This window comes from Candida oxycetoniae (genome assembly GCF_023343755.2).
Source record: "Candida oxycetoniae strain CBS 10844 chromosome Unknown scaffold36, whole genome shotgun sequence".
NCBI lineage: Eukaryota > Fungi > Ascomycota > Pichiomycetes > Serinales > Debaryomycetaceae > Lodderomyces > Lodderomyces oxycetoniae.
This window is the reverse complement of record NW_026055464.1, coordinates 14000-28561: the sequence shown is the minus strand read 5'-3', so window position 1 is coordinate 28561 and position 14562 is coordinate 14000. Positions and strand designations below refer to the sequence as shown.

General features: G+C 37.6%; 5 protein-coding genes across 5 annotated transcripts; 1 reads left to right on the top strand and 4 right to left on the bottom strand. All coding sequences in view use genetic code 12, as the record gives it.

The window, feature by feature from the left end:
- Window positions 1–138: 138 nt before the first annotated feature.
- Window positions 139–3078, bottom strand: KGF56_003491 (serine/threonine protein kinase; the record flags this gene model as incomplete). Its single annotated transcript, XM_049324828.1, has 1 exon — window positions 139–3078. One exon carries the CDS (start codon window positions 3076–3078, stop codon window positions 139–141), a length of 2940 nt encoding a protein of 979 aa, XP_049179420.1.
- A 1523-nt stretch (window positions 3079–4601) lies between these two features.
- MSI3 (adenyl-nucleotide exchange factor) lies at window positions 4602–6758 on the bottom strand (the record flags this gene model as incomplete). Its single annotated transcript, XM_049324827.1, has 1 exon — window positions 4602–6758. One exon carries the CDS (start codon window positions 6756–6758, stop codon window positions 4602–4604), a length of 2157 nt encoding a protein of 718 aa, XP_049179419.1.
- Window positions 6759–7778: 1020 nt separating this feature from the next.
- NPL4 (Npl4p) lies at window positions 7779–9530 on the bottom strand (the record flags this gene model as incomplete). The annotated part of the gene is made up of 1 exon (XM_049324826.1): window positions 7779–9530. One exon carries the CDS (start codon window positions 9528–9530, stop codon window positions 7779–7781), a length of 1752 nt encoding a protein of 583 aa, XP_049179418.1.
- A 178-nt stretch (window positions 9531–9708) lies between these two features.
- On the top strand, window positions 9709–10365 carry KGF56_003488 (uncharacterized protein; the record flags this gene model as incomplete). Its single annotated transcript, XM_049324825.1, has 1 exon — window positions 9709–10365. One exon carries the CDS (start codon window positions 9709–9711, stop codon window positions 10363–10365), a length of 657 nt encoding a protein of 218 aa, XP_049179417.1.
- A 1576-nt stretch (window positions 10366–11941) lies between these two features.
- Window positions 11942–13108, bottom strand: HAC1 (transcription factor; the record flags this gene model as incomplete). The annotated part of the gene is made up of 1 exon (XM_049324824.1): window positions 11942–13108. The coding sequence occupies one exon, from the start codon at window positions 13106–13108 to the stop codon at window positions 11942–11944; it is 1167 nt and encodes a 388-aa protein (XP_049179416.1).
- Window positions 13109–14562: the final 1454 nt, after the last annotated feature.

The following is a 14562-nucleotide window of genomic DNA, read 5'->3' as shown; positions in this document are numbered from 1 at the left end:
CATCTATATCCGGAAAATTCATAAATGAATATCGGCAAGGACAAAAGAAGAAAGAGCAAAGAGCTACCAATTGCCTCAAGATACAATGGTTGATTTGAAAATTATATATCAAGGGATAAACTCTATAAAGAAACTTTTTCAGTGAAAGTTGTACTGCTTTGGTGCAGAAGAAGAAAAAGAGGAGGAGGATGAAGATGCCACCAGGTGGTTACCACCACCAACACCAACACCAACTGTTGTAGCAGCAGTACCAGTAGTATTAACAGTTGCTGTAGTAGTAGTAGCAGTAGAGATTTCCTTAGACCAACCTGGAATATCCTCACCCAGACCCCCAACGGGTCTTTCTAAAACCACGTTTTCCAACCCTAAAGCGTCTCGAAGCCAAGGGTGGTTAAGCATTCCACCAGCATCTGCTCTATCTTCAGGTTTCAAGGCCAACATGGGCAAAAGGAAATCTGCCATTTCAATTGAGTCCAGAATGGAGAATTTGTACTTTTCAACAAAAATATCCTTTAAGCCCCATGGCTTCAATTTGGTTATTCTTTTCAACTCGTGGCGAGAAGTGAAGAAATCACGGGCATAAATTGACTCCTTCAACATCATACGAGGAAAGTTCCCAAGTAATTCAATAATTTGAGCGATATGATCATCATCTTTGGAGTAAGATTTGCCATCTCGCGGATCGAATAAGTAATCACCAGTGAGGAGCTCAAATATCAATGCTGCAAAAGACCATAAATCACTAGAACAACCCCAATGGTATCCCAATAGTACCTCTGGAGATCTATACTGGCGTGTCTGAATCTCATCAGTGAAATGATGGTCTGTCCAACATGCATTTCCCAAATCTGCTATTTTCACGGAAATCAACTCATCTTCATTTATGACATCATCCACTTTAGCGGAAGTATCATCTAATCTATAATTCGAATCATTGGGAATTTGTACCGGATCAACACTTACTGCTTGGTAGGAGTTGGAGTTTGTCATTGACATTGAGGATAAGGAATTGTTTAGTGCTGCTTCTTCAATGTCATTGTCCTCATCATGACGTTCAGTTGTTGTTTCTAGTGGTATGGCTAATGTTGCGCTGTTGTTTAGATTTGTATTCATACTAAGGCTCTTGACCGGTGTGTTTGATGTGGTCGTAGAGAACCCATAAATATTTGTAAACGATTTATTGAATGTTCTCAATGGGGAGGGTAATGGCTGTGATCCAGTTATCAAAGTTTGCCTTCTTGACCTGCGACCACTTCTGCCTAATGAAGGGGATAATATTTGACTTGACGGAGACGTGATAGTTCCCATTTTGTCCCCAGTTTTCCCGTCTTTAGAAGCTGAATTTTGAGTATAAGAGCTGCTAGGAGTTGAGTTCTTAGACGACCTCAGTAGCTTCTTCAGTAATTTGCGTTTAAGATTCTCTTGCTCGACTATACGCACAATCTGCTCAACATCTCCAATTTCAATAAGTATATTCTCAGGTTTCAAGTCAGTGTGGATAACTCCACAGCATCTGTGTAAGAAATCCAATGCCGAAAGTAATTGCTTGGCAATTTGTTTAACAAATACAACAGGAATCCCTTTATGTTTGTACCTTCTAATCAACCCGAGTAGATTTTCTCCTAATACTTCAAAAACCATAACGACATGTACACCGTTTGGTCCCTTGTGCGTAAAAGTGTCAAGTAACTGTATAACATGTTGATGTCCTGGATGGTGTATATCACAAGTTGTAACCTTGTCCAATAATTTGATTTCGTCTACAGCAGTCTCGGTATAATGTCTAGCTGATCTGACTACCTTTATAGCAACATGGCATTGCTTATCGTTATCTCTGGCGAGCCATACCGTAGAGAAATGGCCCCAGCCTAATTTACGAACAAGGGTGTATTTTCCGTTTTTATATTCTTCTCCAATGTAGCATGGATGATAACCTCCAGGAACGTAATCTTGCAAATTCTCCTCATCTGTAGGGTTCATGGGCTCGTCATCATCCTCATCCTCATCCTCATCCTCATCATCATTATCGTCGTCGTCGTCGTCGTCGTCGTCGAGACCGTCTACTCTTCGTTCTTCCCTTTTGTCTCCTTCTAGTTCAGTTTCTGAACCATCGTTACTCATCGCTACGTCTAGGCCATCTTTCTTGTTTTCAAGGTTGGCTTTTTTCGCCCGTTCAAATGCATGTTCTTCACGTAGTTTCTGTTTCTTTCTTGACTCTTCAAGTTCCATATCTTGATAATAATGATGGTGCAAATGATATTGAGTTCCCTTTGATTTCACTTCTAGTCCTTGCTCACTATCATCAAAACTTTCGTTTGCGCTAAAATCTTTATGGCCTAACCAAGAACCATCTTTATCCTTATCTTTATCGTTATTGTCAATAAAAGAGCTCTTTTTCTCATCATCCAACGTGGTTTTCAAAGGCGACAATTCTGGCTTGAAATGTTTTGCTGACGACGGAGTTGTTGAAACATATGGAGTGCTATGTTGTATCAAATTGGGTAATAGTGAAGGACTGGGTATTGGCTTGAAGCTAGTTAGCCCATTCTGAGTTCTAGAGAACCCTTTCAAATTTAGTTTATCATTGATTACACACAAGTTGTCTTTACTCAAGTACTCGTTATTGCTCTTGGTCAAATTACTAAAATTGTGAATTATTGATGAAGAATTTGTTGGTGTGGAAGTTGACAATGTTGTTGTGGTATGATGAGCGGTGCTGGATTTCATGTGTGATGACCGATACCTGGTGGTCAGTAAACCGCCAGAGTTCCCATTGTTACTATTTTCGTTACTTGTTGTTGCTGATGTTACTGATGACTGATGGCCGGATTGTAGAAAAGTGCCACTTTTCGTACGTAAATGATGTCGCTGTTTCTGTTGCAGAAATGGTGGCTCATTATTAGTAGTAGTATTACAAGAATATGAAGTGTGATGGCTGTATGTGCGATGGTGCTGGTGCTGGTGCTGTTGCTGTTGCTGTTGCTGCTGATGCTGCTGTTGCTGTTGCTGCTGCTGCTCTTGTTCTAATACATCTGCCTGTTGTATAGCTATGGAAAGCTTTGACTTTGTATTTGGCATGAAAAATTAAAGACAAATCACTCTGATGGGAAAACTATGTTATGATAAAACTTGTAAAGATAATACTCAATACGGTGGGGTAGGGGGTAGGTGATACGACAGATCTTGGGTGGGAGGAGGGGACAATGAAAGTATTTTCGAGGAATCTAAATTATCTTTAACTCTCCTGAATGGCCCTTAGTAGTAACACCTTGATCAACGACAACGGTGACAATAGACTAGGATGGAAAAAAAAAGCACTTGATACTCTTTGCTTATGGAGCCAACGATTGTGCTACTGGATAAAAATGAGATAATAACAAAGATTTCCAGTTTTGTCACCAATGGGCTTGTAAGAGCTTATATCTTCGCGTTTGAAGTTGCACTCAGTTTATACCTCGAACGAAAAATTTATATCCTGGGGGGAGGCTAGGTAAGGGGGAGGCTAGGAGGGCTAGGGTAAAATAAAAATTTTTGTGTATAAATATCGCCTTAAATCGAGTCGTTTCTCAGTTAAAACAAGTTATGGTAGTAATGGATCAGTGCGCGATGAGGGTAGAAAACAATGAACGAAAAGGCGATGATGGGGGTGGTATGAGCTGATTTAATAACAATGAAGAAGTGATCTCTCGGACTCTGTGAATTTGGATAATTTTTTTTCCCCTTTGATTCGACTCGCACATGTGTGAGCATTGAAGCATTCGTCAATTCAAAATAAGTCAAAACAATTCAAAAGGCGAATGCTTACCAGCGAAGCTGGAAAGAAAGAGAGAAGGGAGGAAGAGGGAGGATATGGAGGAGAATAATGAGAGAATAATGAGGAAGCAATGAGGAGGTAGTGTTGTATATATGTGAGTAGAAGAGAGTTAGTAAGTAGTGTTGTATACATGTGACTAAAAGGGAGTGTGTATGCATATGAGTAAAAGAGAGTGTGTATATGTGGCTAGAAGAGTGTAAGTGTGAATGTGTGACTAGAAGAGAGTGTGTATGTATATGAGTAGAAGAGTGTATGCATATGAGTAGAAGAGTGTATGTATATAAGTAGAAGAGTGTATGTATATGAGTAGAAGAGTGTGTATATGTGACGAGAAGAGAGTGAGAGTGAATGTGTGAATGTGCTTTAGTAAAGTTCTTCATTCAGCTCAAGAATCTCTACAAGTTCAAAAAGAAAACAGAAATGCAAGAGTATACGAGTTAATTATTAACTAGCCATTTTTTCATTTTAAACGATATTCCCTAGCTTTCTACTCTCGTATAATGAATAACTATAGTCTACTCGATAGTGTCGCTCGATAGTGTCGGGGACAGTCAGTGTGCTCCACTATCTCGCTCTGCTCGATAGTGTCGCTCGATGGTGTCGCTCGGTAGTGTCGCTCGGTAGTGTCGATTGAATCACTAACTTCTTTACATTAATCAATATGTATCCTATTTATATATCTACATTTATAACGATAAATTATTTCATAAACGGCTGGTTTTTTTTTTTTTTTTCCCCCAGCTACGTATCATGGGATAAAACTTATTACTGCTATGTTTTAAATCTCTTATTTCATCTTAGTGTCTCCTTCGGCATCCTTGTCTTCGGACTTTGTGTTTTTCCTATTTTCAGCCATTTTTTCAGCCATTGCTTCAGCTTGTTTGGCTTCTTGCTTTTGACGATACTGTTCCTTTTTTTCTTGCTCTTTTGCTAAATATCTACCACGAATAACATTACCAATTGATGCCAACTCCTCATATTTGGCAATATATCTGGCCTTGCTTGAATCTTCACCATCTCCATAAAGCCAGTCTTCTGCTTTTTCCAATAAACCATTCAATTTTTCAACTTCTTGTGGAGATGCAAATTCCTTATACTGGTCGTCCAACTTACCTCTCAACTCATAAATATATTCTTCCAATTGGTTTTTTCTCTCTTCGGTATCAGCAACTAATTTATCCTCCATAATCATTTGTGCTTCTTCTTCAATATATTTCTGTAATTGAGGTTCTGGTAATGCTGCACATTGAACATCAATTGTACATTCATCCTTCTTAACTAGTTTCTTAACTTCCCTATATTGTGGTTCTTCATCTTCATCATTGTCTTCATCTTCTCCTTCGCCTTCGCCTTTGCTCTCACCGTCACCTTTGGCTTTGTCTTCACCCTCGTCTTTGGCTTTAGGTGTTGGCTCAATCAATTCTTTAACAATTTGTTCTTCAACAGTATGTGCTGATTCAATAGTGTAAAAACCTGATGGATCATTTCTCAACTTCAATTTAACTGCAATCGATGGTTCATTTGCACCTGGATTAACATTGCCAATTTTCCATTTGGCAATATTATGCTCTGTACCTTTTGGTAATTCCTTATGCTTGGTATATTTAGCTTCAACATCAAAACTAGGACCTTTTCTATACAATGTAATGATCTTAGTGCATGGGAACAAACCACCTTTGGGGAAGACTTCTAAATGGTCTTCATCTTCGTTATCTTCCTTGTCCCAGAAGTACGACACGGTATACTGGTTATAGTCTTCAAATTTGAATGGTCTAACTCTAACAGTTGGTGAATGACATGCACAGATGTAAGCATTACCTTTTGCAATAGCTTCATCTTGATTCAAAGTAAAAGATAAGGGTTTACCAAAAACTTTGGAAATGGCATCTTTAACTGCTGGAATTCTCGATGATCCACCAATAACTTCAATTGAGTCCAAATCGCTTGCTTTCAAACCAGCTTCTTTCAAAGCAGACTCAACTGGAACGTGCAATTTCTCCAATAATGGCTGGACTAATTGTTCCAACTCTTCCCTAGTTAATGATGAAGAAACATCTACATCGTTCATAACACTTTCAATATTGAGAGGAGCTTGGGTATTTGCACTCAAAACTTTTTTCAATTTTTCGGCAGCAGTTAAAACTCTGTAAAATGCCTTTGGATTTTCTCTAACATCAATCTTGTACTTGGTTTTGAACTCCTCAGCAAAGTGTTCAGCAATAGCATAGTCAAAGTTTCTACCACCAAAGTGCTTATCAAAAGCGGCACCAAGAATCTTCAATTCTCCTCTTTTAACAGCGGCTATGGAAACCTGATAAGAACTGTGACCAACATCAACAAAGGCAACCTTCTTATACTCGTCTTCTGGTAACTCAGCAGCTTTGAAAACACCGTATCCTACAGCGGCAGCAGTCATTTCATTGACGATTCTCACTGGGTTTAAGTTGGCAATTCTACATGCATCTGCTGCTGCACGACGTTGCTTTTCGGTGTACCAACCTGGAACGGATAAACAAATATCAGTAATGTTACCCTTAGTCTCCTTGTGAGCTGTGTCCTTAATCTTGCTCAAGTACATAGCCAATAACTGAGTGGCACTAAATTCGTGGTCTTTGTTCAAATATTTGACTTTTGCACCAACGCCTCCGTGACTTTGCTTACTTTTCACTAAAGGAACAGTAAAGTATTTTTCTTCAATCTGGTAATCTGGATGGTTATGTGGCAACCCAACGATCCTCTTCAAATTCTCAACGGTGTTCTTGATATTCGAGGTTTGTTGATTTTTTGCCGATTCTCCAAGATACCTCGACTTGGGACCAAACCCAACTAGAGAAGGAGTTGACCTATTTGAGACTTCATTGACCACAATGTCAATACCTCTGTTCTTAGCACAAGCAATAACCGTACTATAGTTACCTAAATCAACACCAAATGGAACAGACATCTTCTATATATCTTATAGTTCTTATAGCTCTTATGGCTCTCTCTTTCTCTCTTTTTCTGCCAAAAAAAACAAACCACAATGGTTAAAATCACTCAAACTGAAAAATTATCTTGTACTATAAGAACTGTTTTCTTTTATGCTCTGGTGAAAAAAAAAACGATGATGATCTCGCAGAGTCGTGCAGCAGTGTACAATTACGAAAGGAGCATGGGGTCGTGTATTTGTTGGTTCTAAATACCGTTCTAGTAGATTCGGTAATGTTCTTTTCAATTCTAAAAAGTAGCAACCAACACTGACAAGTTGTCCACTATTGAGTAGAGCGACACTATCGAGCGGCACGACACTATCGAGCAGAGCGAGATAGTGGAGCCATACTTTGTACCTTGTTACAACCACGAGAGCCGATATTAGCTTTTTTGTTGTATATGATGTTAAGTACTTACTATAGATTCTATTAACATTACTGCAGATTTTAAGTACTCACCATATATTGCTGTAGATTTTCTCACCATATATTGCTGTAGATTTTCTCACCATATATTGCTTTAGATATTAAGTACTTACCATAGATTCTATTGACATTACTGTAGATTCGACACTATCGAGCAGAGCGAGATAGTGGTGCACACTGACTAGCATTACTGTAGATTCGACACTATCGAGAGCGAGATAGTGGTGCACACTGAGTAGAGACACTGAGTAGAGACGCTGACTAGCGACACTAGAGACACACGGGTTTGATTGTATCCTTACACACAGGTTTGATTACAACACTATCTCGCTCTGCTCGATAGTGTCAGTAGCTTGTTGCAACACTATCTCGCTCTGCTCGATAGTGTCGAGACACTAGAGACACCAGAGACTCTGTAGTCTTTAGCTTCAGACTGTTGCTTCGGAAGAAAAGACTCTTGAGTGCTAATCTTTCCATAGATTCTATCAACATTGCTGTAGATATCAAGTACTTACCATAGATCCTATCAAAAGAATTTATTCTTCCATTCCATTCATGGATGAATTTGCCTACGCATTTTGTTCCAATATCGTTAGTAAACTCTTCCATCCATCGCTTTCCTCCAATTTCAAATAATCCTCATGGTTTTTCAGCTTTATATATAAACACAACAAGTCCACTTCTTTTTCATTTAATATCCCCAATTTAACAGTATGTACAAGCCAATGAAAGTCAAACAAGTTGGCACCATTTTCAGTAATGAATTTGGAAATGGTACTCAAGCTTTGAAAATGTTCCATTGCATCGTCTCCATGACTTAAAAACTCTCTATTCTCAACAATATAGCTCTTGCTCGTGCTAGGGTTGCTGAACATTGGTTGTGGGTCTAAGGGGAACGAATCGGTTAATGACACTAACAAAAACTCACCGGGAAATGTCGGTTTGGCATTTTTCTTCACTTCCAATCCATACTCATTTATTTTTGAGTATTGTATATCGGGAACATACCTCGTATCATTATTCTCATTCATAAAAATTTGCGAAGGTTGCGTCGATCCAGTGATTATATCTGCTTTCACAAGCGACTCAGCACTTGCACTTACTTGATATGATCTCGGTTCAATCTCTCCATGCAACCCACCAGATATAACACATGTAACAAATTTGGAACTAAATTCACCAGTGGCACTATACTTTGTAATATTGGGATTCCAGACCTGATACCTGGCTGCCATTATTATTTCCAAATTAGTCAAGAAGTAACTGTCTCTGTGTCTCTTGCACAATACAGTTCCATCTCTTTTCCCTGAATCGGTTAAATCGGTAAACACCATACCAACTTTGTATATTCCCAACTTTTTGGCAACTTCATCAACTAATTTTTCGTCTTCCCATGGCTGTAAAGTTAATCCATCCAATTCGCCATGCTGAGGAGGCTCGTAAATCGCTTCAACAACAGCCTTGATCCCTAAGGGAACCTTTTCAAATTGTTCATAGTGACCGTACAAGTATCCAAATCTTTGGACCCCACTGGATCTCCAAACATTGATGAAATTATCCAAAATCTCATGCAGCGCGTATTCCACATGATCAACCATTCTAAATTTTTGCAACTGCAACGTGATTGGCGAGGGCTGACATTTGGAACATATACCTCGAGGATATCTTTGGTGTCCTTCGTTACAATTCAAGTTTATTGCAAAGTTGGCATTCTCAAGAGGCGCAATATATGACGATGCTAATTCCTTCTTGTTAAACTTGGCCATTTGTTGTTTTAAATATGCATGGTATGACATATGCTTAATAGCATGTTCTTTGCGGTACGATTCGTCCCACGGTGGTAATGGAGAACAATACTCACACATTCCCTTTGCACCATGACGGCACATGGACGAAATAGGCCTTTGTATCATTCCGTCCAAAAGGTCGAGTTTGTCGTCTACCGGCAATTGATGTACTTTGACTGGTCCATGACCAGATGAAAACGATGCTGAAGGCGTAGGTGCATTTGAACCTGCTTTTGTTACTACTGCTGCTGCTGTTGCTGTTGCTGCTGCTGCTGCTAAAGTGCTAGCGTAATTGAGGTAGAGCAAATCACCATTCTTGAGATTCAAATCAGATACAGATTCGTGAAGAATGCTCAGTAACTTTTTAGTGGAGTTTGGATCGTTATTTGGTTTAGAGGAAACTGTAGCTTCTTCGAGATTAGATTGCGGTAATTTTGGTAGTAATTGATCAATTACAGATTGAAAAGTGGATTCCAGATCAGTATTAACTCTAAACATGCCATCCTTGCATCTAAATCTTAGTATTATTGACATTGCAAAGTAATATATACTTTTATTTGCCTCTAGCTATCAAATATAGTTGAAAGAAAAAAGCCATTACATCACCAAATAATCTAAACCATCTAATTTTTTTTTAATTTTTTTTTTTGTACTTTTTTCACTCTTGCCTTAATAATTGAATCTGATTTTTCACCTAATTTTTGATTGCAAAATGGCTCCACAGATAACGTTTGTTCAATTGACAGATTATCTAGCTGTTCCTTTAAAGCTTTTTGTGAAACCGGATTTGTTGCCGTCTAATACGTCAACAACAACGATAAATGATAAATCACCAATTTCACTCCATAATATAACATTTCATAAACTTCAATCACGAGAGATCCAAAGTCTTATTTCCATTGTTTCTCCACAAATAAGACAAGTCCTTTATTTTGATCCACTTCCGACGAAACTAACCGAGTTTCGAATAGAAAAATTAAGGGTTGAGGTGCCAATGGAGGTAGTTTTTCAAGTGAGATTCAAAATGGGATTGATTGAATATGATGATGCTAGAAAATACCTAAGTGAAAACGGAATGGACCTAGTTTTGAAAAAGCGAGACTTTAAATTCAAAGAGAAGAAAACAGAAGTTGAAGTGTTGATTGAAAGTGAAAGTAGCAATGATGGTGATGGTGATGATACTATTGAGTTTACTTTAAATGAAAACGGTGAGGCCAAATCGAGAATTGATAAGAGACCGAAAAGGACAAAGGCAACAGCAAAGAAAGACAATGAAAAGGATAAGAAAATAAAAGAGAGATACTCATTCAGTGGACGACGAATCGTTGGGGATATTGCAACTTGTATTAGAGTATTTGTACAAGAATAGTAATAAAAGTTATTTGCTACAACAAACTCTGTCAGGCGCGTCCGGTGCTGCTCCACTATCGAGCGAAGCGAGATAGTGTCAATTATATTCTCCATCAACTTCGCTCGATAGTGTCAACAATATTCTCCATCAACTTCGCTCGATAGTGTCAACAATATTCTCCATCAACTTCGCTCGATAGTGTCAACAATATTCTCCATCAACTTCGCTCGATAGTGTCAACTATATTCTCCATCAACTTCGCTCAATAGTGTCAACTATATTCTCTATCAACTTTGCCTGTTTATTCAAAAACAAAAATAAGAAAAATTATCTAAAAAAAGAATTGAAATTGAAACATGTATCAAACCAAGTTTTAATTTCCCAAATTAAAAGAAAAAAAACACCACCAAATCAAACAACCAAACTATCCCCAATCATAACAGATGTTCCAACCTCATATCATCTGGGTGTGAAAAAAAAAATTGGCTTCCATTGAAAAACTCGACACTAAATGAAAATCTCTAATCCAAGTGGAAACAATCTACAACAAATCCTTCCAAGATGAGTCGTCGCAGCAATAAATGAAAGCGCGCCAGTAAACATCAATTTCAGATTGTCAATAATTATTCCAAATTGGCTGCGATTCCATCAAGCAGTACACGTTTTCAAAACAAAAGTCCTTTTTTTATCCCTCAAAATCAACAAAGCCAAACACATATCTTCAAACCACACATCAACTCCGTTTTGTATCATTAATAAACACCAAATAATCCAAATCGAATAGATTAAAAAAAAAAAGCTTGCTCGTTTTTTTTCTTTTTTTTCTTTTTTACTTTTTTTGGATTTTTTGTAAATTTTTCAGTTCATTTTTTTTTTTAAATTATTTTTGTCAACATAAAAACAATAATGAAACCAAATAATGTATTAATTGTTGGATAAGGGGAGGGGGGGGGAATAGATTAAATCTCCACCAGTGTGATTAAAAGAACATAAAAACAATCAAAATTAAACCAATCCTATTAAAAAACAAACCTCTTGTCATTTCCTTTTTCTTAATTTCTTTGTGATTTAAAAACACAAATACTCTTCTAGTAAATCAAACTCTTGTCGATGTTGTTGTTGGTTCTGTTGGTTCTGTTGTTGTTGTTGTTGTTGTTGTTGTTGTTGTTCAATTGAGCCGTCAAAAAAGTCAAATGAATCTAACAATTCTTGAAATGGTGCTGCAGACCATCAAACTGGAAATATGCAACTCTCTTTATATTGTATCGTGGAAAAAAGAAATTATATTTGTAAACTCAATCACTTGGTGCTGTTTTCCCCCTTAGTAAGTGACAGCTACTTCAATGCTATAAATCATGATATAATCAAAACGAGTACTATTCCCCCCATACAAGGTCCAATATTCTCCATGTACAAGAATACTTTTTTCCACGTATATTAATTTCAAGATAGTCAACCACCTGGTTACAGACTTCTCCAAATTAATATACTAGTTCTTGATACAAAAAAAAAATAATAGACCCTGTACAAAAAAAATAAAACGGTGCAAAAGTACATGATCAATATCCGACAAGCAGAGAGCTATCACTTGGGTTCAAACAGCAATAGCCAATTTGACCAATTCGTTACAATTTAAATTTCCCACTGTAGATTGTTGCAATTGTTTTCCTAGTTCAACTGACAAAATCACTGCTGAATTTTGCCCCGTTTCATATAATGAAAAGTTAGACTCACTTGAGCTTAGAGACGACGACGACGATGCTAGTGGTGGTAGTGGTGATGATGATGATGATGGTGATGATGGTGTAGTAGTGGCTAGTCCTGAATCTTCTGTTATTGATAATGGTGAATCAATTTGAGTCATAGTTGCCAGTACCGTATTTTTATTAGTTTCCATGTCAAATACCTCGCTTGAATTTGGATTGAGGTTACCAGTTAATGTCAAATCAATTGGTGAATTAACTGGGGAATGTATTGAGACAGGTGATAAGTAGTTGAAAAATGTATTATCAGCTTCTGGTTTTAAATGGGATTCAGTATCCTCGGCTTTGATATGTACAGGTGTAGAATCGACAAATGGTGTCATTGTCATTGTCGTGGTGGTAGTTGTAGTTATAGTATTAGGGGACGTGGCGGTTAGTGGTGTTGGAGTCGATACAACTTGTGTCACTTTTGTATCCTTCTTCTTCGATAATTTCCTCTTCTTTACAGGTGGTTTCAAATCTATACTTTTCCCCACCTGTAATGATTCTCTATTTATCTCCGAATCTTCATCCATATCCTCCTCTTCATACTCCTCTTCGTCTGCCTCAATCAAACTGTCTTTTTTACAACTTCTTCTACCGCCATTCATATTCAAATGTATTTGACTCTTTAATTCAGCCAAATCTTCCAATCCCAAGTCAAAAACATTTTTTTCTGTCACTGACTCCAACTCCCCATTTTGTTTATTCAACTTTTCCACAACAGATTGATACCCATCCTGTAATTTCTTCAAATTCTCCTCCAACTTAACAACGTAAATTTCCAAATACTCAACATGTTTCCTCTTCTTCTCCCTAGACGCATGAGCTGCTCTTCTATTCCTCAATATTCTTTCAATTTTTCGCTGCTCCTTCTCTTCTTGCGTCTTGGCTCTCTTCCTAGGAGGTAAGCTGCTTTTAAATGAGCCAGCATCTATATCTGTCGTCGTAATATTACTGCCAACGCTAGTAACAGTTTGATCAACAACAACAGCTGCAGCATCTTCTACGTCCACCATGGTGTTATTACTCTGCCTACTATATAAAAGAAAAGTTTTGCAACACAATTCCTTTTCCCACTTTACGATTTGCTGTCCTTTTTATACTTTTTTTTTCGCTTGTCTCGCCTAGTTTATTAACTGAGCCCCATCCTCCATACTTAAGGAAAATATTTAATTATTTCGTAACCCACGCACACACCTTACACCATACACGTACCACACACACTACCGTAACCCCCCTCCTTTTCACCCCCTTTAGAGGTCGTGGAAAGTTTACAATTTATATCGTCCGTTGCCACCTGATACTAATTTTTAGTCGCGTTGTAGATATACTATCTGCAGTACTAGTAATAATATATTTTTATTTTCATTTTTATTTTTTTTTTTTTTTTTTTTTTTTGTTACGATGGAAGATGGACCACTGCAAGGCGTTTATTGGCTGAGTAGGTTTGGTTTTATTGGAGAATTGTTGTACAAGCGCATTTTGAGTTTGTGGATTCGACTGGATCCAATTAGCGGAGAAAGTGTAATTTCCTTTCTTTGCCCCAGGAGGAGTTACAAAGAGTTGATAAACTTTTGCCACAAATGTCATTGTTGTAATTTTTGCCACAAATGTCATTATCGTAATTTTTTTTGTTATAGTAGTTATGGTAGTTATGTGGCTTTACGTTATAGGTAATAATGTTTAGACAGGAAATGCATTGACACTAGACATCGACATAGACACTATCGAGCAGAGCGAGATAGTGGAGCACACTAACCGCCACCACTAACCGCCACTACTAACTATAGTGTTGTAACAAGTTACAAAGTGTTGCTCGATAGAGAATAGAGTCGACACCAAATGCAATAGAGAATAGAGTCAAAACCCGGTTCCTGTAAGTGTCAAGAGCTGGTGTGAATGTAGTGTGAATCTTTCTCTGCTCGGTGTATTATGTATCAACACCGCCTTCATTAAAGGAGACTTATCGAAACAGACTATCAAAATCTCTTGCGCTACCTGAATATTTTGGAAAATAAAAATCACAAAGGCAACCCAAGTCAAAAGTCAACAAAGGTTGTGTATATATCAGTTGGCAACAAGTCAACAAGTTATGTATATATCAGTTGGCAACAAGTCAACAAGTTATGTATATATCAGTTGGCAACAAGTCAACAAGTTATGTATATATCAGTTGACACCTCGTATGTGTCAACTGACAATATCTTCTTTTCTTACTCGCAACAGGTTAAAGAAACATGTGAAACAAATGAATCTATAACAAACAAACAAGCCAATACGTCTTCAAACTGGGTAATTGTGAATTGTTCAATTCTCAAATCATAAAGGAGTGAAAACAATTTTATCTTGTAAACTTGAAAAGAAATTACGGGCTGTGAAAACAATCTTTTCTGTGAAACGCGCTTCTATCAAAGATTGCTTTTATTAGAGCTGTAAGAGACACACGTTTGGTGATTGAATCTGTTTACTC